Source organism: Narcine bancroftii, chromosome 12, assembly GCF_036971445.1.
Source record: "Narcine bancroftii isolate sNarBan1 chromosome 12, sNarBan1.hap1, whole genome shotgun sequence".
NCBI lineage: Eukaryota > Metazoa > Chordata > Chondrichthyes > Torpediniformes > Narcinidae > Narcine > Narcine bancroftii.
In genome coordinates this window covers 54,829,920-54,857,097 of record NC_091480.1, presented here as the reverse complement: position 1 = coordinate 54,857,097, position 27,178 = coordinate 54,829,920, and the positions used below count along the sequence as shown (strand labels likewise).

General features: G+C 42.6%; 1 protein-coding gene across 1 annotated transcript in view; it reads right to left on the bottom strand.

Annotated features, from left to right (window-relative positions):
* Positions 1 to 27,178, bottom strand: part of esyt1a (extended synaptotagmin-like protein 1a) — a 122,287-nt gene that overhangs the window by 72,943 nt on the left and 22,166 nt on the right. The window contains exon 2 of the mRNA XM_069905830.1: positions 4,259 to 4,300. Coding sequence (XP_069761931.1) covers positions 4,259 to 4,300 — 42 coding nt within the window. The remainder of the gene's footprint in view (positions 1 to 4,258; positions 4,301 to 27,178) is intronic.

The following is a 27,178-nucleotide window of genomic DNA, read 5'->3' as shown; positions in this document are numbered from 1 at the left end:
ACAGAGGGTGCAGTTTGTCTGCAATTTTTATATGTAACTTGAATGCCAAACACAATTCTCTTAGTTTCCCCATTCAATCTTGCAATTTCCAACTTACCCTTTTTGCTGCAATGGCTAGCATTTAAAGAGTTAAGAGGTTTTGAACTTGTATTCTTGATACCATCTCCTACCATCAGGGAAAAGGTACAGGAGCCTAAAGACGAGCACTCAGCGGCACAAGGACAGCTTCTTCCTTGCTGCCATCAGATTCCTGAATAATCAATGAACCAAAGACACTGCCTCACTTTTCATGCAGTATTATTTTTATTTTTTTATAGTAATGTTGTAAGATAGTTCATGATATGAATGTTTTCACTATGATTCTGCCACAAAACACTGAATTTCATGACTTGTTCATGACAATAAATTCTGATTTACACTGCAGTTAAAGTAAGTGTGCACATAAAATAGGTGCATGGGTCTAGATACTGTTTGTTATGTCTCCTAACCATATTTGACTGAATATAGGACCCACTGGCATACAAGACCTCTACCCCCACACACCCCCCCCCACCCTGCCTACTATTTTTAGCATAAAATTTTAGGAAAATTTTGTTTTAGTGTATTTATGGTTACTGCTAAATTGGTGAATGGGCTCCTCCTGCACTTGTAGATAACACATGCGTGTGTGCCTTCACTCACCTCGATGAAAACCCTCCAGCCTTGCATGCCTGAGACGCTGAATCCTCATCGCACATGAGCAACAGATCCTCCTCCCCGCTGAGGCAAGGACAGGAGGGGGAAGAAGCCGGTCACCAGGGAAACAGGCTGGGCCCACTGTCACAGGGAGCAGACAATCGATCGCTTGCTTTGAGGGGAGCTACTTGACAGGTTGCTTGCTCACTTCCAGACCCCCCCCTCCACCGCCTCATTCAATTTGCCTGGGGGGGCTGTGCTTGTCTAATAAAGGCTCAATGTGGAGCCTGATCATCAAGGCCAAGTGCTCCCCTCAAAGCAAACGATCAACTGTACCATCGGCGTGTACTGCAAACATGGCTTTGTGCTGCTGGCGGGGGCCACCGTGATCATCTTTCTCACAGGGTAAGTGAGCAGCGGTGGCTCCAGAAAGCACAGACCACCAAGGGAAGGTGGTCCGCTAAGCTGCGGGCCCACATCCTGGACAGCCACAGTACCTCTGCAGGCCTCTTGAAACTGGGTGAATAGTTTGAGTGCTTTGTGTTTCAGTTCCCGAAATAGTGGCACCAAAATGTCACCTTCGCGTATAGGACCCCGGGGTGGTTTTTGAGACAATTTTTTGAACAAAAAGGAGGGAGGAGTCCTATATGCTGTCAATTACGGTATTTAAGGATAATGTGCTCGCCTTGAACGGAGGAGTCCTATATGCCGTCAATTTCGATATTTAAAGATAATGTGATCGCCTTGGAGGAAATGCAAAGAATCATTAGTTCAATTCCTAGGATGAAGTGGATTATTTTAGGAGGAAAGATCAAGCATATTGGGCCAAGAATTAATAGTGTTTAATAGAATAATGATACTCCAAATGAAACATCCAAGTCTGGCTTTGACAAGGTAAATGCTAAAATAAATATTTCTACTAGTGGGGGAAATCTAGGACTCTGAACAGATTAATAAAAAAACTTTAAAAATATAGCTTTCCTTAAGGTTAGTACTTAAAAGCACTGCCTAGTGTGGTATCAAAGCCTTTTACACCAGAGGGATTCAAGATAAACTCAATTAGTTGATTTCTGCCAGTGTTGAGGGTCAGTGTTGGGGAAATGATTAACCCAGGCTCCTAATGAACACTCAATAATGGCAAGTGTGTGTGCACATGCATATATAGCCATGTATCTATTTACTGTTGGGTGATTGGGCTCAACTATGCTGCCTTCTTCCACACAATTGTGAGTTACCTACCAATGCTCACGCTCTGTTGAGGGGATTCAATTAAAACTAATACAATTTTCGCAGTCATGGAAATTATGGATATGTGGTTAGTAGTAGGGATGTGCCACTGAGGTAGTAGATGATGAATTGGGGTATATGCACAAGGGACAGACTGGCCTCCTCATGATTTCAGTTCTTAGATTCTTACGTCCTGAAGAAGGTGAACTTGTCCAACTATAAACCAGCAACAAGTAGAACTTCCAGGAGAGGAGCAGGGGAGAAATTGACATGACCTGTCAGTTCCTATTAACTGAGTTCCAGTAGTCAGCAGTGTTAGTGCAACGCGATTGCAGAGCCAAGTCAAGTTTATTGCCATCTAACTGTACAAGTCTTTCTTTGGCTTGGCTTCGCGGACGAAGATTTATGGAGGGGTAATGTCCACGTCAGCTGCAGGCTTGTTTGTGGCTGACAAGTCCAATGCGGGACAGGCAGACACGATTGCAGTGGTTGCAAGGGAAAATTGGTCGGTTGGGGTTGGGTGTTGGGTTTTTCCTCCTTTGTCTTTTGTCAGTGAGGTGGGCTCTGCGGTCTTCTTCAAAGGAGGTTGCTGCCCGCCGAACTGTGAGGCGCCAAGATGCACGGTTTGAGGCGATATCAGCCCACTGGCGGTGGTCAATGTGGCAGGCACCAAGAGTACAATCTGACAAAACGGCATTCTCCAGACATACAGACATACAACCAGACAAAACACGCATACAGAAAAACAATTCAAATAACAGCACTAATATTTTATCTATAAAAATAATAAATATAGTCTTGTACATATGAGATTCTCAAAAGGTTAGTGCGAGCAGTTCCTTTGGTCATTCAAACTGTTCGATACTACTGCATCTCTTCCCTGACAGGAGCAACTGAAAGATACTGTGTGCAGGGCCGAAAGGGTCCTCAATGATTTTGCGCGCCCTCTTCACGTCAAATGGTGGGGGGAGGGAGACTCCAGTGAGATCCACTCTGCCACTCTTATGGTCCCGTGGATTGACCACTTCTCCACAGCAACCTTACAGCACTGTGATGCAGCCGGCCAGGACACTCTCGATAGATCTCCTATAGAAGGTTGACATGATGGTGGCTGGTAGCCTTGCCTGGTTCAGTCTTCCCAGAAAGTGCAGTTACTGTTGCTCCTTCCTGACCAGTGAGGAGATGTTGAGTGTCCACGATAGGTCACTAGTTAAGTGAACTCCAAGGAACTTGGTGCTCTCCACTCTAGTGGTGTTGATGTGTAGTGGAGGGTGGTCGTTCCTGAGGTCCATGATCATCTCCTTCATCTTGTCCATGTTGAGACTCAGGTTGTTACTCTCGCTCCATTTCACCAGATTTTCCACCTCTTCTCTGTTGTGCGACTGATCGTTGTTGCTGATGAGGCCAACGACTGTTGTGTCGTCTTCAAACTTGATGACACTGTTGGAGCTGGATCTGGCGATGCAGTCGTGGATCAGTCGCATAAACAGGAGCAGGATGAGTATTCAGCCCTGTGCTCAGTGTAGCCAGTGATCAGGACAGGGGTGTGAATCCTGTGCTGTCTGTAAGGAGTTTGTATGTTCTCTCCGTGTCTGCATGGGTTTTCCCCAGGGGCTCTGGTTTCCTCCCAGCCTTCAAAATGTACCCGGGTTTGGAGGTAAATTAGGTGGTACAGGCTCAAGGGCAAAAAAGGCCTCTTACCGTGCCGTATGTCTAAATTTAAATTTAAAAAATTAAAAATAAGAGAAGTGCACATCTTGAAACATCTACACTTGATGCCATGTGGGTTCATCCCTGTAAATTGACCAGAGAACAAGCATTATGTTATTCAAGCATCAAAAGAGGCGGCAGAGGAATCAAGTAAGGGGCATGCATCAAGCTGCTTTCTAGCAGCTCCTCCACAGTGGTCAGAGGTTTATAGCTGGATCTTCAGCCTGGTGCCTCAGCTATGTAAATGATGCTCAACACCATCACCACTTAGGATGCATATGTTCATTGCTCAGAATCATCCAAGAAAGTCAAAACTTTTGAACTTCCATGGGATGTGAGCATTCATTGTACACCTGAGCAATCTCAGGGATTACCCATAAATTCTAAGCATTAAATGGATGTGATACTGGGAGAGACAAGGGGGAAAAGCCAACTTTAAAACAAATTCTAAGCAATGTATACACATTAACAAAATGTTTGCATTTCAATCAAAATAAATTGTATTTCTTGTGCCAAACTCATTTCATTTTTCAACACGTGCCTGAGATAAGCTTGTATTCCAGTGATATCAATTAAACTCATTGCACTTTGTGGTTGATGAACCCTCCACTGCAAAAGTTAGTGCCATCAAAGTTGAAGTTCCTACCTTGTTTAACCACTCTGCACGCTCGAGATCTTGGAAGTTGATCTGTGGAGAGAGAATATATTGCCATTTTTTAATGAATCAATCTCGGGACATCTGTAGCTTTTAAATGGAAGTCCTCCCCAGAATGTTAAATCAATCTTGTGTCTCACAGTATTTGCAGATCTAAATTTGAAGCTAAAAAGCAATCTCTGGCATGAGTTACCCTTGCATCATGTGAAGATGCTTCATCCCTTCAATATTTATCATTACATTCACATGCCTTAGTTTTGAGGTGCAAATCTTATAATAATCGTAAGTAACCTGGGGCTAACTTAAGCATTGGATAAGACAGCAAAGTCAAGAGAAGAAATCACTATTTAATTTTACTCAACCAAAATAATCATAGACCCCTCCGTTTGGCACACTACGTCCACCTACATCAGGCAAAAATGGACTGGAGATTCATCTCACTTTCCAGCTCATGATCCTGTGAGTTCTTCAAGTGCTCATCCAAGTAATTTTTCAATCTCAGGAGGGTTTCTCCTTCTACCAGCCTGTCAGGCAGTGAGTTGTAGATCTCTGCTACAGGTTGAATGGGAGGAGGAAAAAAACTTTCCTCAATCCTCTCTAAACTTTGTAACCATTAAACAGAAAGCATGCCATCTAGTCTCATGCAAGATATTACCTCAATTATATCTATGGCTATTTTCGCATACAAAGATTCCATAAATATTAACAATGTTCTTTAAAATCTGCAGCTTAGATTTTCATACTGACTAAAATTTCAACAACATATTTATGGTACCAATAACATAGTAAGATATCGCAAGGTGCCTTGCAAAAACATTATCAAATACTACAGAACATTATCAGGGAAAAGATGGTCGGAAAAGGGAACCGAGGTTGACGAAGCAGGTGAAGCAGCCAGTCAAGGAGAAGAAGGAGCCATACATTAGATTTAAGAAGCAGGAAACAGGAAGGGCGAATTATATGGTAGCCAGGGAGAAGCTTAGGAAAGGACTTAGGAGAGCTTGAAGGGGACATGAGAAGGCCCTGGATGTAGGATTAAGGAGATCCCCAAGACATTCTACGTAAATGTGAAGAATAGAATAATAAGAGTGAAGGTGGGGCCGCTTAAGGATGATGGAGGTGGAGGAGGTTGGAGGCGTCCTAAATGAAGACAGGTTAAGTGCCCCTTATCTGAAGATCTCAAAAACCGAAAAGATCCAAAAACCAAAAAAAATTAGCACCGACATGATGGCACAAGTGGAAAAAAATTCAACACCTGACTCTGTTGGCACTGACTTCATTACATTAACGGTTTTTTTTAAAAATGAAAACTTTGCTTCTGGCTGAGAAGATGCCAAACAGTGCTGGGCCCAAGTCTTCAGCATCAGCTGCAGACGGAGTCGGCGACTCCATTCTCAACATCGGGTGCAGTGCTGTCTGAATCGAAGATGTCGCTTCGGGCTCCCCAGACAGGAGCGGGGACCGGCGGCGGCAGGGAGGTGTCAGAACCTTGCTTCTGTGTTCACCAGACAGAGGGTCCATGGCCAAGGTGAGGTCAGAATAGAACAAGCTTATGTGCTGGACCATGTTGAGATTAAGAAAGACGAAGTACTGGATCTTCTTACAAACATTTGGATTGAAAAGTCCCCGGGACCAGACGAGATATAGCCCAGGTTGCTATGGGAAGGGAGGGAAGAGATTGTTGGGGCATTGGCAATGATTTTGGCTGCAGGATTAGAGGATGGCAAATGTGGTCCCCATGTTTAAAAAAAGGTAATAGGGAGAATCCTGGGGATTATCCTGCCGTGTCTTTTGCCAGTGGTGTGCAAACTAATGGAGAGGATTTTTAAGGATAGGATTTACAAGCATTTAGAGAGGTCCAGTCTACTCAAGGATAGTCAGCCTGGCTTTGCTTTTCTGATGCTACATGTAGTTGCCTTTCCTCTCCTTATCACTAGAAGAGCTATGTTCATGTGACGGAAAGATGCTGTCCCTCCTACTCCTATTCAATGACTATCAGATGTGATGACATGTCTGACTCATAATATTGCAACATTATGTTCAACCAATAACTTCATAAGGGAGGGATTAGATTATTAGTATTTATTTTATATGTTGTGTCTTTTGTATTTTTGAATGTAATGTAGGTTATTTGTAGCCATAAGTAATAGTAGATCTACTTTGTGGGATACTTATTATTACCTATGTATAATTTACATAAAACTCAAAAATACTGAAAAAGAAAGCATGACTTTGAAGGGAAGGGATTGTCTCTTGAGCTTAGTTGAGTTTTTTGTGGAGGTAACAAAAGAAATTGATGAAGGAAGGACAGTAGATGTGATGTCAATGGATTTTAGTCAGGCGTATATGTGGATCTGCCTAGTGTAGACTGAGGTATATTCATCATTGTTGATTAATGCCTACATGTGCCCTGCTGCTTTGCGAAAGAATGCTGAGAGTTGTAAATGCTTTTGAGAAATGAGGGGCCCCATGACTTGTGTTGCCTGGCAACCCCAGCAAAGCTAGTAAATTTCACAGGCCTGGAGTTCCCCATGCATGTGACATGCAAGAACAATGCCCAGGGAAAGGGGATACATTACCATGTTTGGTCTACAAAATGACACAATTGGTAGATGAACAATGTGTCGCTTAATGTTTGTCACATGGCAGAAGACGGTTTTATAATTGGTTAAGTCAGATTGTGGTGTGATATACAAACCCATGCACTTGTATGTTCGAGGAGCTCTTTGATCCCAAAAGGAATAACAGACCTCCCACATTCCTGTGTAAAGGGAACTGGCCCTTTACTTAAGGAAGTAAACTGCTGTTTGCTATATCACCCCTGTACCTGAATCGAGGATTGACAACAATCCTCCACATTGACAAGGACTCATTCAGAAAGTCATGAGGCATGGGATCAGTGGATCCTTGGCTGTGTGGATTCAAAATTGGTTTGCCTGCAGAAAGCAGAGGGTGATAGTGGATGGAAAGTATTCTGCCTGGAGGTCAGTGACTCGTGGAGTTCCACAGGGATCTGTTCTGGGACCTCTCCTCTTTGTGGTTTTTACAAATAACCTGGATGAAGAAGTGGAGGGGTGGGTCAGTAAGTTCGCAGATGATCACGAAGATTGGCGGTGTTGTGGATAGTGTTGAGGGTTGTCGTAGGTTACAAAACGATATAGACAGAGTTGGGCAGAAAAGTGGCAGATGGAGTTCAATCCAGATAAATGGGAAATGATGCATTTTGGAAGGTCAAACTTGGTTAATGGCAGGATTATTAACAGTGTGGAAGAACAGATGGACCTTGGGGTCCAAATCCACCGATCTCTCAAGGTTGCTGTGCAGTTTGATAGGGTAGTTAAGAAGGTTGATGGTATGCTGGCATTCATTAGTCAGGGGATCAACTACAGTTCAGCATTTATCACCATGATCTCCTCAAATCTGATCAGCAAACTCCAAGATCTGGGACTCAACACCCCACTGTGTAATTGGATCCTGGATTTCCTCACCTCCAGACTACAATCTGGAAGATTACACAATTTGTAAGAACATCTCCACATTCTCCATTAGTATCGGAGCACGACAGGGCAGTGTTCTTAGCCCCCTGCTCTACTCACCTTGCACCTACAACTATGTGGCTCAGAACAACAATAAGACCATCTACAAATGTGCCGATGATTCCATGGTAGTGGGTAGTATAAAGGAAGGGAATGAGTCAGCAAACAGGAGTGAGATTGAAAACTTGGCTGAATGGTGCTCTATCAACAACCTCACACTCAATGTCACCAAAACCAAGGAACTGATTGTTGATTTCAGGAAGGGAAAGCTAGAGGTGTACAATCTAGTGATCATTGGGGGATCAGAGGTGGAGAGGTGAACATTATCTTGGGAGTCACCATCTCAAAGGATCTTTCCTGGACCCAACACATCAAATGCATCATGAAGAAAGCACGTCAGCACCTCCACTTCCTCAGGAGTTTGGAGAGGTTTAGTATGACATTGGAAACCCTGGCAAATTTCTACTGATGTGTGGTGGAAAGTGTGCTGACCGGTTGCATCACGGTCTAGTAATGGGAACAACAATACCCCTGAGCTGAAAGCCCACCAAAAGGCAGTGGACACAGCCCAGAACATCACAGGCAAAATCTTCCCCACCATAGAGAACATCTACAGGGAACGCTGAAGTCGGAGAGCAGCAGCAATCGTCAGGGATCCACACTACCCAGATCACACTCTGTTCTCGCTGCTGCCATCAGAAAAGAGGTGTAGGTGCCACAAGGTTCTCGCACCACCAGGTTCTGGAACAGCTGTTCCCCCTCCACCATCAGACTCCTCAAGGACAAACTCAATCAGAGACTTGTTTAAGGTCTCTTACTTGTGCATTTTATTGATTTTTTAAATTCTCTCGGTATTGCACAGTTTGTTTATGTTTGTTATCTGTTTACAGTTATTTATTTATTTACATGAATACACTGTGTTCAGTTTTTTGCACTATGAATTCTGCCACAGAAAAAGAATCTCAGGAATCTCTTGAACTCAATCCCAGATCAGATTTCAGATTTATTGTCAGAGTACATATTGACAATAAATCTGAAATCTGATCTGAGATTGAGTTCAAGAGTTGAGCAGTCATGTTGAAACTCTATGAATCTCTGGTGTGTTCAGTTCTGGTCACCTCATTATAGGAAGGATGTGGAAGCTATGGAAAGGGTGTTGAGGAAATTTACCAGGATGTTGCCTGGATTAGAAAATATGTCTTGTAAAGCAAGGTTAGCATTGCTGGGACTGTTCTCTTTGGAGCAAAGAAGAATGAGAGGTGACTTATCAGAGGTCTACAAGATTATGAGAGGCATAGATAGGGTGGACAGCCAGTGTCTTTATCGCAGGGTGAGAGTGGCAAACACTAGTGGACTTCTGTACAAAGTGAGGGGAAGAAAGTTTTAGGGAGATCTCAGGGGCAAGTTTTCTTTTAAAATACAGAGTGCTGGGTGTCTAGAATGCATCACCAGGGGTGGTGATAGAGGCTGCTACAATAGGGACTTTTTTTAAAAACTGAGACAGGCACATGGATGCAAGAAAAATCGAGGGTATGGATGTGAGGTAGGGAAGGTTTAGTTTGTTGAGTAGGTTTATAGAGGTCGGCACAACATCATGGGCCAAAGGACCTGTACTCTGTCATAATGTTCTATGCTCATTCCCAAATCCAAGTGAAATTAGCTAGAATTATTTATTTCACAAATCAGAGGACAATATATGGAGTTAGTGTAGGAAGAGGTACCAAGGTCAAAGATTAGCCTTATTAAAAATTAGTGCAGACAAAAGAGGCCACATGGCCTACTCCTGCTTCTATTTCCTATAAAACAGTAGCAGAGAATTTTGGAAACAATTCACAGTACTTCAATTATCTTGCAGCTTAGGGCTGCTATGAACAACAAAACATTCCACAAAATTCTGGGAATTGTTTAGATTTCAAGGCAGCATTTAGTGAAAAGTTCCAGTCGTACAAACACATTTCCTCTTCCATTCCCCAGTGAAAGAAAATACAAGTGTTTAAAACTAGAATCCTCAACAGTACATTGTTCATGATACTTTGTGGAAAATTCTGGAAGATCGGTATATCTGTTTAAAATGTTCCTCACCCAAGGGTAAGAACTGTAATGATCAACTAAAGTTGCTTGTTTAAATCAAAAGATTGTGGGGTGAGTCTGAAGAATTAAGGAGATGATTCCATCTCAGAAATGTTAAGCAACTGCAGTGTCTGTGCTTTTAATAGGGTTGGGGTGGGACCTCCTTCAACAGCTGCAGAATTCAATATTTGCTCACACTATTAATCACTACATTGGCAAGCCTCCTGGTTATTTGGCTCCAAATGAAATGGAGGGGAGAGACTAAGTTTTTAAGAAAACAGGAAACCAAAAGTCACATTCTTATTTTCCATTGAAGAAACAGCTTTTTTAATCTGCCTATCATTCCACGTTCCATGGTGTGGGGAAGTTACTCGTATTTTTAAAATCAACACACTATTTTAAAACCTCAGAATTTAAACCATTCTCCCACGGCCGGCTCAGATTTCCAGAATTCTGACACCTGGAAGTTGCGCACATAATCACCCCGTCTGCAACCAGCATTGTTTGGAATCGTATTTCTGATCCCTTTCATCATAGGGCTCCAGTTTGTTACAGTACATTTAACCACGATTTGTCTTAAAAAAGGTCAGGCTTCATCTCACCCTGAAGCTCACTTTCCCCAAAAGCCAGTGGTGTTGGGAGCCAACTGAAATTTTCAGGATTGAAGATTCTTGTGTGGTTTATCATGGTATATGGACCAAAAACAGAAAAGTGAAGTTGAAAGAAAACAAAAATAACCTAATAGGCTTGATGAGGTGAAATGATGACAGCGGAAATGTAACCCTTTTGGTTTAAGTCAACACCAGCTGCATGCAAGTATCTGCACAACAAAAGACCTCAAAAAGAAAAAAAAATGGAGCTGTGGTAGTGATATCCGATTCAGACCCATTCAGGAAACCAGTGTTCATTTGCTCAATGCTTTATCATTAAATGGTGCGAAAGACTTCAAAGCTGATTGTGAGTCAGGGTTTTTGGCTCAAATCAACCAAGGATTACACTGGCACATTAAAAGGAATTTGATTATTAATGTCTGTCTTCACCATGATCCACATTTTCCAGAGTCCCGTTGTGAACCTTTATTGTCAGAGTGAAGGCCTTCAATGCCCCAGTGCAGTCATCAGTTGATTGAGGAAAAGGATGTTTGGAGATCAAAACCTCAGACCTGACACACAACAGTCAAATAGCAGCAGTGATCCCTGCAGCCTTGTATGCTTCTGAGATACAGCTGGCATCTCAAAGCATTGGTAAGATACCACGAAAGCTGCTTCAAAATCCACTTGTAAGATAAGCAATCCTTCTGCAGCATCCATTTTCTGGATTAGGGCCTGGTTACATTCCATTCTTCCATTAGGCAGGTCATAGAACTCACATGCCCAACAACAGGCTCTTGAAATCTGTATTCAAAGCTCCGTCGCAGGAGATATACCCATTGGACAGAAGATTCCAATATCTGTTCAAAACCTCCACACAAAAAAAGCAATAACCCCCCCAGCCCACGATTGCTTAAAACAGAGGAGCAACATTCAGGGTGGTATTAATAACCTCAGTTTTAAGCATTGCAGAGTTTGCAGATGTTTGGTACAACATCGGAAACCCTAGCAAATGTCTACTGATGTGTGGTGGAAAGTGTGCTAATCGGCTGCATCACGGTCTGGTATGTAAACACCAATACCCCTGAGCATAAAGCCCTGCAAAAGGTAGTGGACACAGCCCAGGACATCCCTCCCCACTATCGAGAACATCTACAGGGAACGCTGCCATTGGAGGGCAGCAGCGATCATCAAGGATCCACACCACCCAGCACACGCTCTGTTCTCGCTGCTGCCATCAGGAAAGAGGTATCGGTGCCACAAGACTCACACCACCAGGTTCAGGAACAGCAGCTCCCCCTCCACCATCAGACTCCTCAACAACAAACTCAATCAGGGACTCGTTTAAGGACTCTCACTACTGCACTTTATTGATTTTTTTTAATTCTCTCTTTATTGCAGTTTATACACTACCAATGTCATTCTGCCGCGCCCACGGGAAAAAGAATCTCAGGGTTGCATGTGATGTCATGTATGTACTCTGACAATAAATCTGAAATCATATTTACATTCTCAATCTGATATTTAATTGGACAAAGGATGCAGAGTTTACTGTTAAAAATGGCTGATACATTCAGTCAATATGACAACCTATCTTGCAAGCATCTCAAAGATTATGCAAGATAGATCCTTATTTTGGCACCAATGTTTTCTCTACTTTGGCTTCTTGAGTCTAATGACTCTTGCAGAGCAAGTGCACCAATGCACTGCCTGGGTGAGAAAGCAGTTTAGGCCCATCTTCAGGCATGGAATAGCACCGTTAAAGAATATCTGCAATTTCAATAAAGCTTCATGTATTTTTTTTTACATCAAATTATCTGATGAGGATTTGTAAAATAGTCTTAACTATTCCTATCAAGACAGATTTTAACAGCTTATCCCAACATTAATTTGACTCACCCACATCCAAAAAAGATTTTCAAAGCTGTGTATACAAAGAACTCAAGAGGTAGACAAGTGATTTAATCAACTACTGACAATGATTTGTACGATTCTAGATAGGAAACAATTGTTGTTCAAAATCTCAAAAAATAAGAGGATTCAAATCATATAGGATGAGATTGTGTAAAATCAAAACTGGTTTACTTCACTTTGGAAAACAAAAATTGAATTCTTTAGTGGAATATAAATGAAGACTCAATCGATAAGAACCTATCTAAATAATTGATTTACCTCCTGCCTTTTACAGCCCCTGTGGGAGCTTACCAACATAAAATGCTTTTCAGTTCCTGAGATCAATTACCGATAGTATCTATGCCAAAACCCACATTAGCGCATTTGGCCCAGTGTCTAGACACTGGCAAAAAAAAAATTCAGAATAGAAGCCGATGTCTTGCCTAATTATCACTAAGGAAAATTAGGCTACTCAGAAGCTTCACAACTTTTGGCTCTCAATGCCAATCTCCTCAAAAGAATCCATTACAAATACCAGCATCGTATAGACCAATATCTCTACTCAACTCAGATTATAAGATAATAGCTAAACTATTAGCAAACATATTGGCTGACTGTGTACCAAAAATGGTAAAACTAGATCAAACTGGATTTATTAATAAAAGACGAACAACAGACAATATCTGTAAATTCATTAACTTAATCCATGCAGTACAAGGAAACAAAACTCCAACAGTGGCGGTTCCTTTAGACCAGGGGTGTCAAACTCAAATTCACGGAGTGCCAAAATTAAAAACTTGGACTAAGTCGAGGGCCGAACTAAATATTTATTGAAAATTTTCAACAACATCTACATGTTTTCTCTTCTTTCAACATATATAATGTTAAACTTTTTCTTATTAAAATAAATGTTTAATAATAGTTTTGGATAAACTCTTTCCAGAAGCATTAACAAATGAGAAATAAAATATTCAATAAATAATTTCTTTATACAGGATTTGTCAAATGTTGCTAGTGTGCTGTTGAATAGTAAAATCTGAGGGCTATTGAGAATGTGGGAGAATAACATGATTCCTGAAACAATCAAATGGGTGACTGATTGTGGGCATGAACTTTAGCAGGGTTATTTGCCATGCCCTTTTTCCATTGGTACAGATATCCTTTGATTTACACACTTTTCAAGTTTTATGCCTAATGAGCTTGTATCCAGGTGCAGGACCATTTTTAACCAGGAATATATTTATCACTGTGACATGAAACTATTGGAAGATCGTTTTATCCTGAGATTAAAGTTCATAATCCTTACTCAGGCCTGTGTGCGGGAGGGCGGGGTTTGCGGGCTATCGGGTTGGACAACGACAGTGCGGGGGCAGCAGCTCTCGCTGCAGGGCGGCATCTTGGCGGATCAGCGGCCCTGTCACCGTGAGTCGCGGGTCGGCCTGCGGCAGGGAGGGGGAGTGGGCAACGGTCCTGGCGAGGTCAGGCCCGAGGCCTCCGGTTCCGGGCGCTGGGAAGCGGCCTTGGCTTCCCCTGACACCGCCCAGGCCCCAAAACCAGAGTCCACGGTGAGACCCTGCAACGTAAACAGAGGAGGTGGGGGCGATTAGCGGGCTGATGCCAATGCATTCTGGGATTTGTTGTATTACTGTGCATGCGCTATTCTGGCGCGGCGGCCAGCGGGCCACCTCTAATACATTTTTGAAATGATCTTGCGGGCCAAATATAATTATATCGCGGGCCAAATTTGGCCCGCAGGCCAGAATTTGACATGTGTGCCCTATGCCATCGGAACTCTGTAATTAGTAAGGGATTGCTTAAGGTAGGATGTGAGTGGGAAGGAAAGGGTGAGAATCACTGCTCTAGACCCAATTGTTACTGAAATATTTTGCTTGAGAAAAATTGTCATTGGCCAATTTCCTTTAGCGTTCTGAAACCGTGCACATGACGAGTCAATGAGGGATGATTAAAGCAGTGGTCTTCAAACTTTTTCTTCCCACCCACAGACCACCTTAAGCAATCCCTTACTAATCACAGAGCACCAATGGCACAGGGACGCGAGTGGAAAGAAAAAGGTTGAGAACTGTTGTATTGTGGTAACTCCACATCTGATTAGGTTAATTGTTAGGCAAATGGTCAGAGAAGGACCCCCCCCACCCCAAGAAAGGCTTAAATTACAGGAACAAAATAAGCTTCCGTCTCACTGCTCCCAATCTTACACACAGTCCTGATGTGGAATGTGGGGTCGCAGCTCCACGTTCACCCGAGTTCAGGTGCTGTCTGTGTGGAGTTTGTACGCTCTCCCCTTGTCTTGGACCAACAGGTCGGTCGCCTGACGAAGGCACCCGAACCCCCCGTTGAAACGCCGGCGTCCGGGGCGGTGGAGGAATTGGCTGAGAAGAGCGCGTTGCTCCCACCCCCCTCCCATGGTTGGAGAGGGATTAAACTGCGATCTCACGGCGCCGGGCTCGTCTCCAACAAAAGGAGCGGGAGGCAGGGTCCGCCGTGCACGGAGCGAGGGGGAAGGCATCGCCAACGAGACGTTCGGTCCGGCGTCGCCGCTGAAGCGCAGACCCAGCGAGGATGGTCCCCAACTCTAGCTGCGTCTGTGTGTCCAGGAGCCGGCGGGCTGAGTACGGTGCTCCGATCCCCGGGATTCAGGACTCTGAGATCCCTCCACACCTCCGGCGTCTTCATTTTCACCTTCAGTGTGCATGCGCTATACTGGCGCGGCGGCCAGTGGGCCAACTCTAATATATATATTTAATATGATCTTGCGGGCCAAATATAATTATACCGCGGGCCAGAGTTTGACATGTGTGCTTTAGACGCAGAGAAAGCCTTTGACAGAGTAGAATGGAATTATTTATTCAAAGGACTACAGAGGTTCAACCTATCAGAGAAATATATTAATTGGATTAAAACATATATAAGGGACCATTGGCGAAGGTGACAGTAAATGGATATATAATCAAACTAATTTAAATTAAGCAGGTCAACTAGGCAGGAATGTCCACTATCTCCCTCACTGTTCGCGTTAGCTATAGAACCCTTGGCAGAATTGATAAGAACAGAAAATAAAATAAGAGGGATAAAAATAAAAGAGAAGGAATATAAAATCAGTCTATTTGCAGATGACGTCATAGTATACTTAACAGAACCAGAATTATCAATAAAAGAATTACATAAGGAATATGGAGAAGTATCGGGGTACAAGATCAACACAAATAAAAGTGAAGCGATGCCAATGAATAATGTGGATTTCACAAAGTTTAAGAAAGAATCACCATTTAAATGGCAAACACAAGCAATCTGATACCTAGGTATTCAACTAGATAATAATCTAGGCCATCTATACAAATTAAATTATCAGCCATTAATGAAGAAATTACAAATGACTTAGAACATTGGGAAGGTTTACCACTAACACTGATAGGAAGGGTAAATTGCATTAAAATGAATATCTTCCCAAGGATACAATACCTATTTCAATTGTTACCAATTCACTTAACAGAGAAATTCTTCAATGAGCTAAAGAAAATAATAAGGAAATTCATATGGAAAGGGGGGAAAATGAGGATACCAAACTTTAAGAATTATTATAGAGCAGCACAATTAAGATACCTATCAGATTTTTATCAAACAAGGGAAAAACCAGATTGGACCAGATTAGAGCAAGATAAAATTGGGGAGAAGGTACCTGAACATATACTATATAAGTGGGATGAAAAGCTGGTGCAACATAGAAGTTCACCAGTACTGCACCATCTGCTCAACTTTTGGAAGAAGATTCACGTAGAAAGGAAAAAAAATTACCAACTACCAAAATTAATATTGATGCAAAATCAACTAATCCCTTTCACAATAGATAACCTTTCCTTTAGAGAATGGGAGAGAAAATGGATCAAAATAATAGAAAATTGTTTTTGGGAAATAATTTATCATCTTCTGAACAAATGAAGTACAAATATGGTATAACTCACGGTACAATGTTTGCAATACCACCAACTGAAAACCTACTTGAAGGACAAATTGGGAAGCAGGCTGAGGTTACCAGAAGGAAGCAGTTTTGAATATGTGATTACAGACACAATGATAATTAAAAGATTTATAACATGTACATCAAACTGTAAGAGAAAGAGAACGATGAAATAAGCTATAAACCCAATCAAAAGTGGGAACAAGATCTAAACATAAAGATAAAGAATGAAACATGGGAAAAGCTATGCTCTGGAACTATGAGAAATACAATAAACACGAGGTTACGCATGATACAATATAATTGGTTACACAGGCTATACACCATGCCCCAAAAGTTAAATAAATGGGACCCAACAGTATCAGATATATGTTTTCTCTGTAATAAGGAAACGGGAACAACAGTACATGCAATTTGGGCATGTGAGAAAGTGGAAAAGTTTTGGGAAGATTTAAACCAGGTATTAAATAAAATCACAAAAAATAACATACCAAAAAATCCAGAGATCTTTCTTCTAAGTAATATAAGTAAAGAACTTGGCCTCGATTTGGATGAAGCACAAAAAAGATTTATTATGATAGCCTTAGCTGTAACCAAAAAATGTATAATGTCAACCTGGAAATCAGAAGAGAGCCTGAGAATACAGCAATGGTACTTAGAAATGAATAAATGTATTCCATTGGAAAAAATAACATATAATTTAAGAAATAACATCACAGTATTCGAACAAATTTGGGAACCGTACATGGAACACAACAGAGAGGTCCTACTGCGGACCTGCACCCCCTAAAATGACAGAATGAGAAGACGAAATGAACTGACCCAGTGTGTAAAAGTAGATGACACAATTTTCTTGTTTATTTTCATCGTGTGATGACATTGTTTAATGGGTTTAATGTATTGCATATGTTGAACGTTTAGTGGGTAAGGAGGGGGGTGGGAAGGAGGGAGAGAAGGGAGGGGGGAAAAGGGGAGAAAATGACACTGCGTATATTCAAGAGGAAAATGTTTGTGTGTATTTTGGTCAATATGGTTTATAGTGTGAAAAATTTTAAAAAAATTTTAAAAAAGAATCCACTTACAGCAGTCCCTCCCTGAGTGCACAGGATATGTTCCCAGGAACAAGCATTAGTGGAATCAGCAGTAAAAAAGAGTCAACAGGATATATAGAGATGTATTGTTGACAACACTGCCAAGCCAGGAACCTGGTCGAGTCCTCAACCTTCCACTGGTGCATCCACATCAACATAAAAAAAGGTTAACATGACCTCTAACAAAATCAACTGAGAGAAACACAAGAAACTACAGACGCTGGAATCTTGAAGAAACATTTAGATCAGATACTATAGGGCAGCACAGTTGGTGTAGCAGTTAGCGCATTGCTGTTACAGTGCCAGCGATCAGGACTTGGATTCAAATCTCACGCTGTCTGGAAGGAGCATGTACATTCACCTTGTGTCTGTGTGGGGTTTCCCTGGGGGCTCCACTTTCCTCCCACCGTTCAAAACGTACAGGGGCGTAGGTTAATGGCCTGCTACCATGTTGTATGTCTAAAAAAAGTCATGTAATAAAACAGAAATGTCATATTACACAAAACTCCCTTTAGTCTGCCGACAAAGATTGGCCATTAGACCGCCACCCCAATAGTCAAAGAAAGTAAATGGTGAATGGTCGGGCACTGAGGAGTGCAGATGAACAAAGGGATCTGGGAATACAGATACACAATTCCCTGAAAGTGGCATTACCAATAGACAGGGTTGTAAAGAAAGCTTTTGGCACCTTGGCCTTCATAAATCAAAGTATTGGGATGTTATGGTGAGCTTGTATAAGACACTGGTGAGGTAAAACTTGGAATATTGTGTGCAGTTCTGGTCGCCAAACAACAGGAAGGATATCAGTAAGATTGAAAGAGTGCAGAGAAGATTTACTAGGATGTTGCCGGATCTTCAAGTTACAGAGAAAGATTAAAGAGGTTGGGACTTTATTCCTTGGAGCTTAGAAGAATGTGGGGATATTTGATAGAGTTTTACAAAATTATGAGGGGAATAGACAGAGTAAATACATGCATATATCACAGTAACAGACCCTTCTGGCCCACAAGTCCATGCCGCCCAATTTACACCCCATTAACCTACACCCCCAGTACGTTTTGAATGGTTTGTAGGAAAACAGGGCCCCCATGCTCTGCTGGGACCAAGGAAAGCTGCCTCAGGACCTTCGTGATGCCATCATCATCACCCTGTAAAAAAACAAAGGCGAGAAATCAGACTGCTCAAACTACAGGGGAATCACGCTGCTCTCCATTGAAGGCAAAATCTTCACCAGGATTCTCCTTAATAGACCAATACCTAGTGACGCCGAAAATGTCCTCCCAGAATCACAGTGTGGCTTTCGCGCAAACAGAGGAACTACTGACATGGTCTTTGCCCTCAGACAGCTCCAAGAAAAGTGCAGAGAACAAAACAAAGGACTCTACATCACCTTTGTTGACCTCACCAAAGCCTTTGACACTGTGAGCAGGAAAGGGCTTTGGCAAATACTACAGCGCCTCGGATGCCCCCCAAGTTCCTCAACATGGTTATCCAACTGCACGAAAACCAACATGGTCGGGTCAGATACAGCAATGAGCTCTCCGAACCCTTCTCCACTGACAATGGCGTAAAGCAAGGCTGCGTCCTCGCACCAACCATCTTTACTTTCTTCTTCAGCATGATGCTGAAACAAGCCAATAAAGACCTCAACAATGAAGACGGTGTTTACATCCGGTACTGCACGGATGGCAGTCTCTTCAATCTGAGGCGTCTGCAAGCTCACACCAAGACACAAGAGCAACTTGTCCGTGAACTACTCTTTGCAGATGATGCCGCTTTAGTTGCCCATTCAGAGCCAGCTCTCCAGCGCATGACGTCCTGTTTTGCGGAAACTGCCAAAATGTTTGGCCTGGAAATCAGCCTGAAGAAAACTGCAGTCCTCCATCAGCCAGCTCCCCACCATGACCACCAGCCGCCCCACATCTCCATCGGCCACACTGAACTCAAAACGGTCAACCAGTTTACCTACCTCGGCTGCACCATTTCATCTGTTGCAAGGATCGACAAAGAGATACACAACAGACTTGCCAAGGCAAATAGCGCCTTTGGAAGACTACACAAGAGTCTGGTAAAACAACCACCTGAAGAAACACACAAAGATCAGCATGTACAGAGCCGTTGTCATACCCACGCTCCTGTTCGGCTCCGAATCATGGGTCCTCTACCGGCATCACCTACGGCTCCTAGAACGCTTCTATCAGCGCTGTCTCCGCTCCATCCTCAACATTCATTGGAATGACTTCATCACCAACATCGAAGTACTCGAGCTGGCAGAGTCCACAAGCATCGAATCCATGCTGCTGAAGACCCAACTGCGCTGGATGGGTCACGTCTGCAGAATGGAGGACCATCGCCTTCCCAAGATCGTGTTCTATGGCGAGCTCTCCACTGGCCACCGAGACAGAGGTGCACCGAAGAAGAGGTACAAGGACTGCTTAAAGAAATCTCTTGGTGCCTGCCACATTGACCACCGCTAGTGGGCTGATCTCGCCTCCAACCGTGCATCTTGGCGCCTCACAGTTCGGCGGGCAGCAACCTCCTTTGAAGAAGACTGCAGAGCCCACCTCACTGACAAAAGACAAAGGAGGAAAAACCCAACACCCAACCCCAACCAACCAACTTTCCCTTGCAACCGCTGCAACCGTGCCAGCCTGTCCCGCATCGGACTTGTCAGTCACCAACGAGCCTGCAGCAGACGTGGACATACCCCTCCATAAATCTTCGTCCGCGAAGCCAAGCCAAAGAACCTACACCCCCAGTACGTTTTGAACGGTTTGTAGGAAACCAGAGCCCCCAGGGAAAACCCACACAGACACAAAGAGATTGTACAAACTCAGCGTGGGATTCGAACCCTGGTCCTAATTAATGGCGCTATAACAGCTCTACTCTAACCGCTTCGCCAATGCAAGAAGGCTCTTTCTACTTAGATTAGGAGAGACAAACACAAGAGGACATGGCTTTAGGGTGAAAAGGGAAATGTTTATGGGGAACTTCTTCACACGAGAAGGCTCTTTCCACTTAGATTAGGAGAGACAAACACAAGAAGACATGGCTTTAGGATGAAAAGGGAAAGGTTTAGGAGGAACTTCTTCACTCAGAGAGTGGTTGGAGTGTGGAACAAGCTGCCATCTGACATGGTAAATGTGAATTCACTCTTAAGTTTCAAGAATAAATTGGATAGATACATGGATGGGAGAGGTCTGGAGAATTATGCAATGGGTGTCAGTCAGTGGGACTAGCGGAATAATGTTTCGCCAGAGACTGGAATGGCCGAATGGCCTGTTTTCTGTGCTGTAGTGTTCTATGGTTTGTAAAGAGAGCCCCTTCAGAGTCACAGAGTGTCCGTGGATTTGCCTCCCTCAGCCTCTGCAGCTGCACAGTTCAAACCATTAGCAACCCAAGCTCCAGATCCAAACCTCTGCCATGGTGAGGAAGCCTTAGAGCCCAGGACCCTTCTTGCCCTCAGCACCTTCTTAAATCCTAGCTCCGACATCTAGTTCTCATGAGCCAGTCTCCAGCAGCCAGCAACCTGCTGTGGGTCCTTTGACCTCAAGTCCCCAGCAGTCCATAGCCTGTATGGTTTCGTTGCTTGCAAGTCACCAACAGCTCACCTCCTGTGTGTGTCCTTCAGCCGCAGAGCCCCTTGCTGGTCTACCTCCGTGGTCACTGTTCTTAGGGTCATCTCCTCTGCTTCTCCTTCTCAAATGTGTTACTGGTGCCCTGCAGGATTTTAAAATAAACCACTGTCGACTTCTTTAACAGACCGTTTAAAGCCTGTACAGAGACGACAGCAATTGGACTGGGTGGTAGGACCCTCCAGGTGAACACTCTGTCTTTGCAGATCTGCACCAGTGGCAGTACTGCCATTGCAACAGCTCCCCTGCCTTTTTTTTTTAAAGAGAATGCAAAGCTGGAGGGACTCAGTGGGTCAAGCAGCATCCACAGAGAGAAATCAATGCTTCAGGTCAAGACCAGGATAGGGTCTAAAGTGAGAAGGGGCTAGAGAAGGACATAGTTCTCCAGCATTTGTGTGTTTCTTCACTTACCATGCTGTCTACAGAATCCTGTGTTTTACCTGTCATTTATAAGCAGATTTGTGAAAATGGAAAGCATGGCTCTCCAGAATGGGACCATGTTTGCCACATTGAGGGGTCTCTGATTATTTTTGTGTGACAGAATATAGGTATGTTTTTGGGAGATAAATTGGGGCAGAGTTTGTTAGTGTTAGTGTAAGTCACATACAAACACTTTAAAACAGATCTTATTTAAAATACTGGAGCTCTGCTAATGCTAGACATATTGGCCCCATAGCCTTTGCTAGAGCTTTGGAGAGTGCCCAAGAGACTTCACTAATGGATATTTGTTTACAAAAAGGCAACAGATGAAATATATAGTCGGAGCCACAGATTGGCTGGAAGGGAACTTGCTGTTCTAAGAGGGTCATTAGGTTTTGCAAGAGAAAGTCAAACAGGTTTTCTCTCAGAGAGAGAGAGAGAGAGAGAGAGAGAGAGAGAGAGAGAGAGGGAGAGAGATCCTACAGTGTTACAGACAGTAACAGCAAATGGGACTGGAACAGGACAAGCTGGCAAGCTTGTGGAAAACCCCATTTGGAAGACGGGTTGTGAGTTCTTAGTTCAGCCTGGTCATAGCCCTTGTGGTTCATGCAAGAGGACACGACTGGCTGCATAATGTTTCACTTGGAATAAGTGAAACAAAAAGGAACTCTGTGGTGACCTGAAAGAAAGAGGTTATCATCTGGAGAACCCTGAGTGGACAAGTTTCATCACCAAGACACTGAAGTGGCTGATGGAAATAAATCAGTTGTGGATGTCCTGGAACAACAAATCTCTCTGAAAACTGACAAGAACCTTCCGGAGCAGTAACCATTTATCTTTCAAGCACCAAAGCCTGGTGAACTTCATAAATGTTAAATTCTGTGCACAGTATAAGAATTGCCTGCAACCAGTGAACTTGGAGGAATGAAAAGTGAGATTGGACTGTGAACCAAAGAACATTCATTTCTCTTCTTGGACCCTCACTTCCTATATCTCTAAATAAATTAATTAATAATCCAGTGGTTAAACATACTTTGAGGATCTGGATACCCTTCAGAAAACATTTTGGTTTAATGAGATTTTCTTTCTCTAGTCCTATTTTTTCTAATTAGTTCTTTAAACCTTCCATGATCGATGCAACTTTTAAAGAATGGTATAGATTAGGCATTAAATGTTCAAACGATTTATTTGTCAAGGGGAGTCTTCCCTCCTTTGAACAACTTTTAGTTAAATACGGTCGACCAAATACTCATTTATCATTATTTAGAGATTTTTACGATCTCAATTACATACATTTCCTAAGAGGACTGATAAGAATTTAATGGGTGTAATTTTTAATTTACAACCTTTCTATAATGGTCCAATATCTAACATTTATGATATGTTGTTGGTAATAAGAGAGGCTCCCTGAGATAAAATTTTAAAAGCCTGGAAATAGGACCTACACCTTTTAATTCCTGAAGAAACTTGAAATGTAATTTTCAACTTGGTTAATACCTCTTCCTTATGTGCCCATCACTCTCTCCTACTATTTAAAGTAGTCCAAAGGGCTCACGTGGAAAGTCAAACTATCTCATTTGATGCGAATGTATTTCCTCATTGTGATAAATGCAACAATGGAGAGGTTTCATTAATTCATATGTTCTGGGCATGTCAGAATCTTGAGAAATACTGGATCTATGTACTTCAAACTTTCTCTGCACTTTTTAAAGTTAATTTTAAACCTAATCCCTTAACTGCTTTTTATTGTTGGAGAGAGTGACATAACTTTAACAGCTATATGTATTAGCTTTTATTTCTCTTATGGCTAGACGGGTGGTATTGCTCCTCTGATGGAGGGACGTTACCCCATCTAACCATGCTCAATGGCTCATGACATCATGTCATGTTTAAATTTAGAAAAGATTAGATGCTCAAGAAAAAGAAAATGTGTACTTCGCCCCACCCAGAAAATAGAAAAGTATTATTACTTCCTGAAAAATGTGCAAAGCAGCACCATTGCTTCATGTACAGCTAATAACTTTTTAAACATTCAAGTGTATTTATTGTTCTGCTCCAGGAAAAATATAAGGAGCCTGGAGTTTGGAGGGAATGTCAAGTGGCAAACAAACAAGTGTTCAACACAGATCAGAAGGGTCATGAGAGAGTCAAAGAGCAAATAGGAAATCAAGGAGGAGGAGGCAAGGAAGGAGGAACCAATAGGCCAGCTGTGATTTAGAACTAGAACTATGATTCATCCCTTTCTAACGAAAGTTATGTTGGTTGAGTGGGAGTCCCATGTTGTTACAGTATCTCACTGCTTGTTTAGAAAAGGAAGACAAATTCTCACATCTCTGAATGGTAATAATGAAAGCTCATGCGACGAACTAAAAAATTACTGAACACATAAATATGGAGCTTTTGTCACTTTTTAGTTGATGCCTTTGTGGGAATTTATATAATGGACAGAACATTTTACTTCTAGATATTGACATTATTTATGATACAAATTAGCCAGATGACTCATTTTCTCATTCTTTGTCATAAAGAGTCAAACAGAGATCGCATGCCAGATGTTGCACTTTACAGCAATACAAAAATTCTGCAAAGTCTCCAACATAATTTCACTCCAATTGAGGAGTCTGGGTTTACTTGACAACAATTACACTTCATGGCTGAAAAAGAACACTGTTATTTTGGCTATATTATGTGATAGCCATATTAAAAACTGCACATCATCCCAGACTCTGCAAATAATTCTGCAGGATATAACAATATCTCCATCAGATTAAAATAAATGAATGTATAAAACACCAAGTAATCATAAATGAGTTGCAGATGTACACAAAAATAAGGAACACGGTCAGTTATCTTCTGCTATTTTTGACAATTAATCTGGTCTGACTCAAAGGACAGTCAGACATTTGCCTGAATTGGAAATGTCTGAAAGCAATGAACTTCTAGTTGATATCAAGGTGTCTCAAATTTAAACCTTTCTTCAAAGATGGAAGAATTGGCTTGATGATAGGAATAGGCTTGCGAATCAGGCTTAGTTTCAATGACCTAAATGCTCATTATTGTGTTTCAGAACCCAACTGTCATACAAGCAATGCCACAAATGATCACCTACATGTCACTTAATAAACATGCAATTAACTTTTAAATCATTCCCTTTTAAATGCCATTAGTATCAACACACAGATCCTTCAAATTGCTGAAAGAAAATCCAAAAATTATAAAAAATTCAGTCAGAACCAGATCATTCTGTCCACTGGGTCAATGTCTTTACTGGTCTCCCTGCTGGAGATTTTCACTCTGGCCTCACTTCCCTGCATAAATTACTCAAAAATAAACAAACAGCTGAGTCATTCCAAAATTCTTATCATATTCAGGAGCTCAGAACAGCTTTCAAGCCTGGTTTCTTCAGTTGATGCTATCAGCAAATTAAAAAACTGAATTTTAATCCTGGAATCGCTCCCAGAACATTCACTCATTTAAAATGCCGTTATCGTGCATCAGCAATCCACCTCGAGCAAAGCACGGAACTGGGCAGAATCAAGTGCCAAACTGCATACTGTAATGTCAATCCAAAAGAGTCTAACTTCAATGTAACAAAACAAAAGCACAAGCACAAACTGACAGTGCTGCCAGAAAACAGTTCAGTTATCAGATAACATGAAGCAACACAGCTTCACAGGAAAGTGTAGGATGGGATGAGACAGGATGGAGCTAAATTGAAGTATCCACTGTATATTGCATTCACACTGTTGATTAAAACTTCAGTTTCATTTCATTGATGACCACAGCACTACTGGTGAAGACTGTAATATTTTGGATGAGGGACGCGTCGAGTGCCTGCAGGACAGCTTTGAGTCAGTGGACTGGTGAATATGCAACGGGCGTCACCGACTTCAGCAAGACCTGTGTGGATGAGCGTGTGCCCACGCACAAATACCAGGCGTTCCCCCACCAGAAGCCCTGGATGAATCAGAAAATTTGCAACCTGCTGAGGTCAAGAACAAGGCCAGGGATCCGGATCTTTACAAAAAGTCCAGGTACAATCTGCAGAAGGCCATCTCTGAGGCAAAGTGGCAATTCCGGAGGAAGCTACAGACATAAATACATGCCAGCTATGTCAGGGATTGCAGGCAATTACAGCCTACAAAGTGAGGGCAAACACTATAGATGGCTGTGATTCTTCATTATCCGATGAGCTGAACACCTTCTATATCCACATTGAGAAGAACCACCAAACAGCACCTACCAGAATCCCTGTAAAGGCTGAGGACCCTGTGATATCTGTCTCTTAGAGTGATGTCAGAACATCATTCAAGAGGGTGAACTCCTGATGGCGTACCAGGCAGGGTACTGAAAATCTGCACCGACCAACTAGCCGGAGTGTTCATGGACATTTTCAACCTCCCATTTTGGCAGTCAGAGGTTCCCACCTGCTTCAAAAGGGCATCAGTCATCCTGGTACCCAAGAAGAGTAGTGGGAGCTGCCTCAACGACTACTGCCCAGTAGCAATAACCTCTACTGTGGTGAAATGCTTTGAGACACTGGTCATGGCCAAAATTAACATGTACCCAAGCAAAGATCTGGATCCACTGCAATTCACCTATCGTCACAATCGCTCCACAGCAGATGCAATATCGCTGGCTCTCCACTCAGCTCTGGATCACCTCGAAGACAGCAATTCATACATAAGACTACTCTTCATCGACTACACCTCAACCTTCAATACCATTATTCCCTCAGTGCTGGTCAAGAAACTACAAACTCTAGGCCTCTGTACCCCACTCTGCAACTGGATCCTTGACTTTCTCATTGGAAGGAGATAGATCAGCTCGTTGTCAGCAAAACCAAGGAGATGATTGTGGACTTCAGGAGGAAGTCAAGGGAACACGACCCAGTCCTCTTTGAGGGCTCAGTAGTGGAGAGGATCAAGAACTTCAAATTCCTGGGTGTCAACATCTCCGAGGACCTGTCCTGGGGCCTCCATGTTGATGCAATCACAAAGAAGGCTGCCAGCGGCTATACTTTGAGGAGATTCAGTATGTCAGTGAAGACTCTCGTAAACTTCTTCAGGTGTATCATGGAGAGTATTCTGGCTGGTTGCATCACTGACTGGTATGGAGGCGCCAACTCTCAGGACAAGAATAAACTCCAGGCACCAGACTTCACTCCATCGAAAACATCTACATGAGGCGGTGTCTTAAAAAAGCAGCCTCTATCCTCAAAGACCCCACCCCCCAGCCATGCCCTCTTCACTCTGCTACCATCAGGGAAAAGGTACAGGAGCCTAAAGACGAGCGCTCAACGGCACAAGGACAGCTTCTTCCCCGCTGCCATCAGATTCCTGAGTGATCAATGAACCACAGACACGGCCTCACTATTTTTTTCCATAGTCATGTTGTAAGACGGTTATATTATGAATGTTTACACTACGATGGTGCCGCATAACATCAAATTTCATGACTTGTTTGTAACAATAAATCCTGATTCCTTCTCCTAAAATTTGGGAAATGGATTGGATGGAGGCTGAACCTACCCAATCCAACTATCATCAGTGCACCAAACATTTTGAGGCAGAGATGCATTCAATTTCTAGAACAAAATGAGCAACAAGGAAAGGTGCCCATGAAGTATCACATCATCAAAGTATGATCTATCCCTTTCATAGTCAATTTGGATGTTCCTACTGAATGTACTTCCCTTAA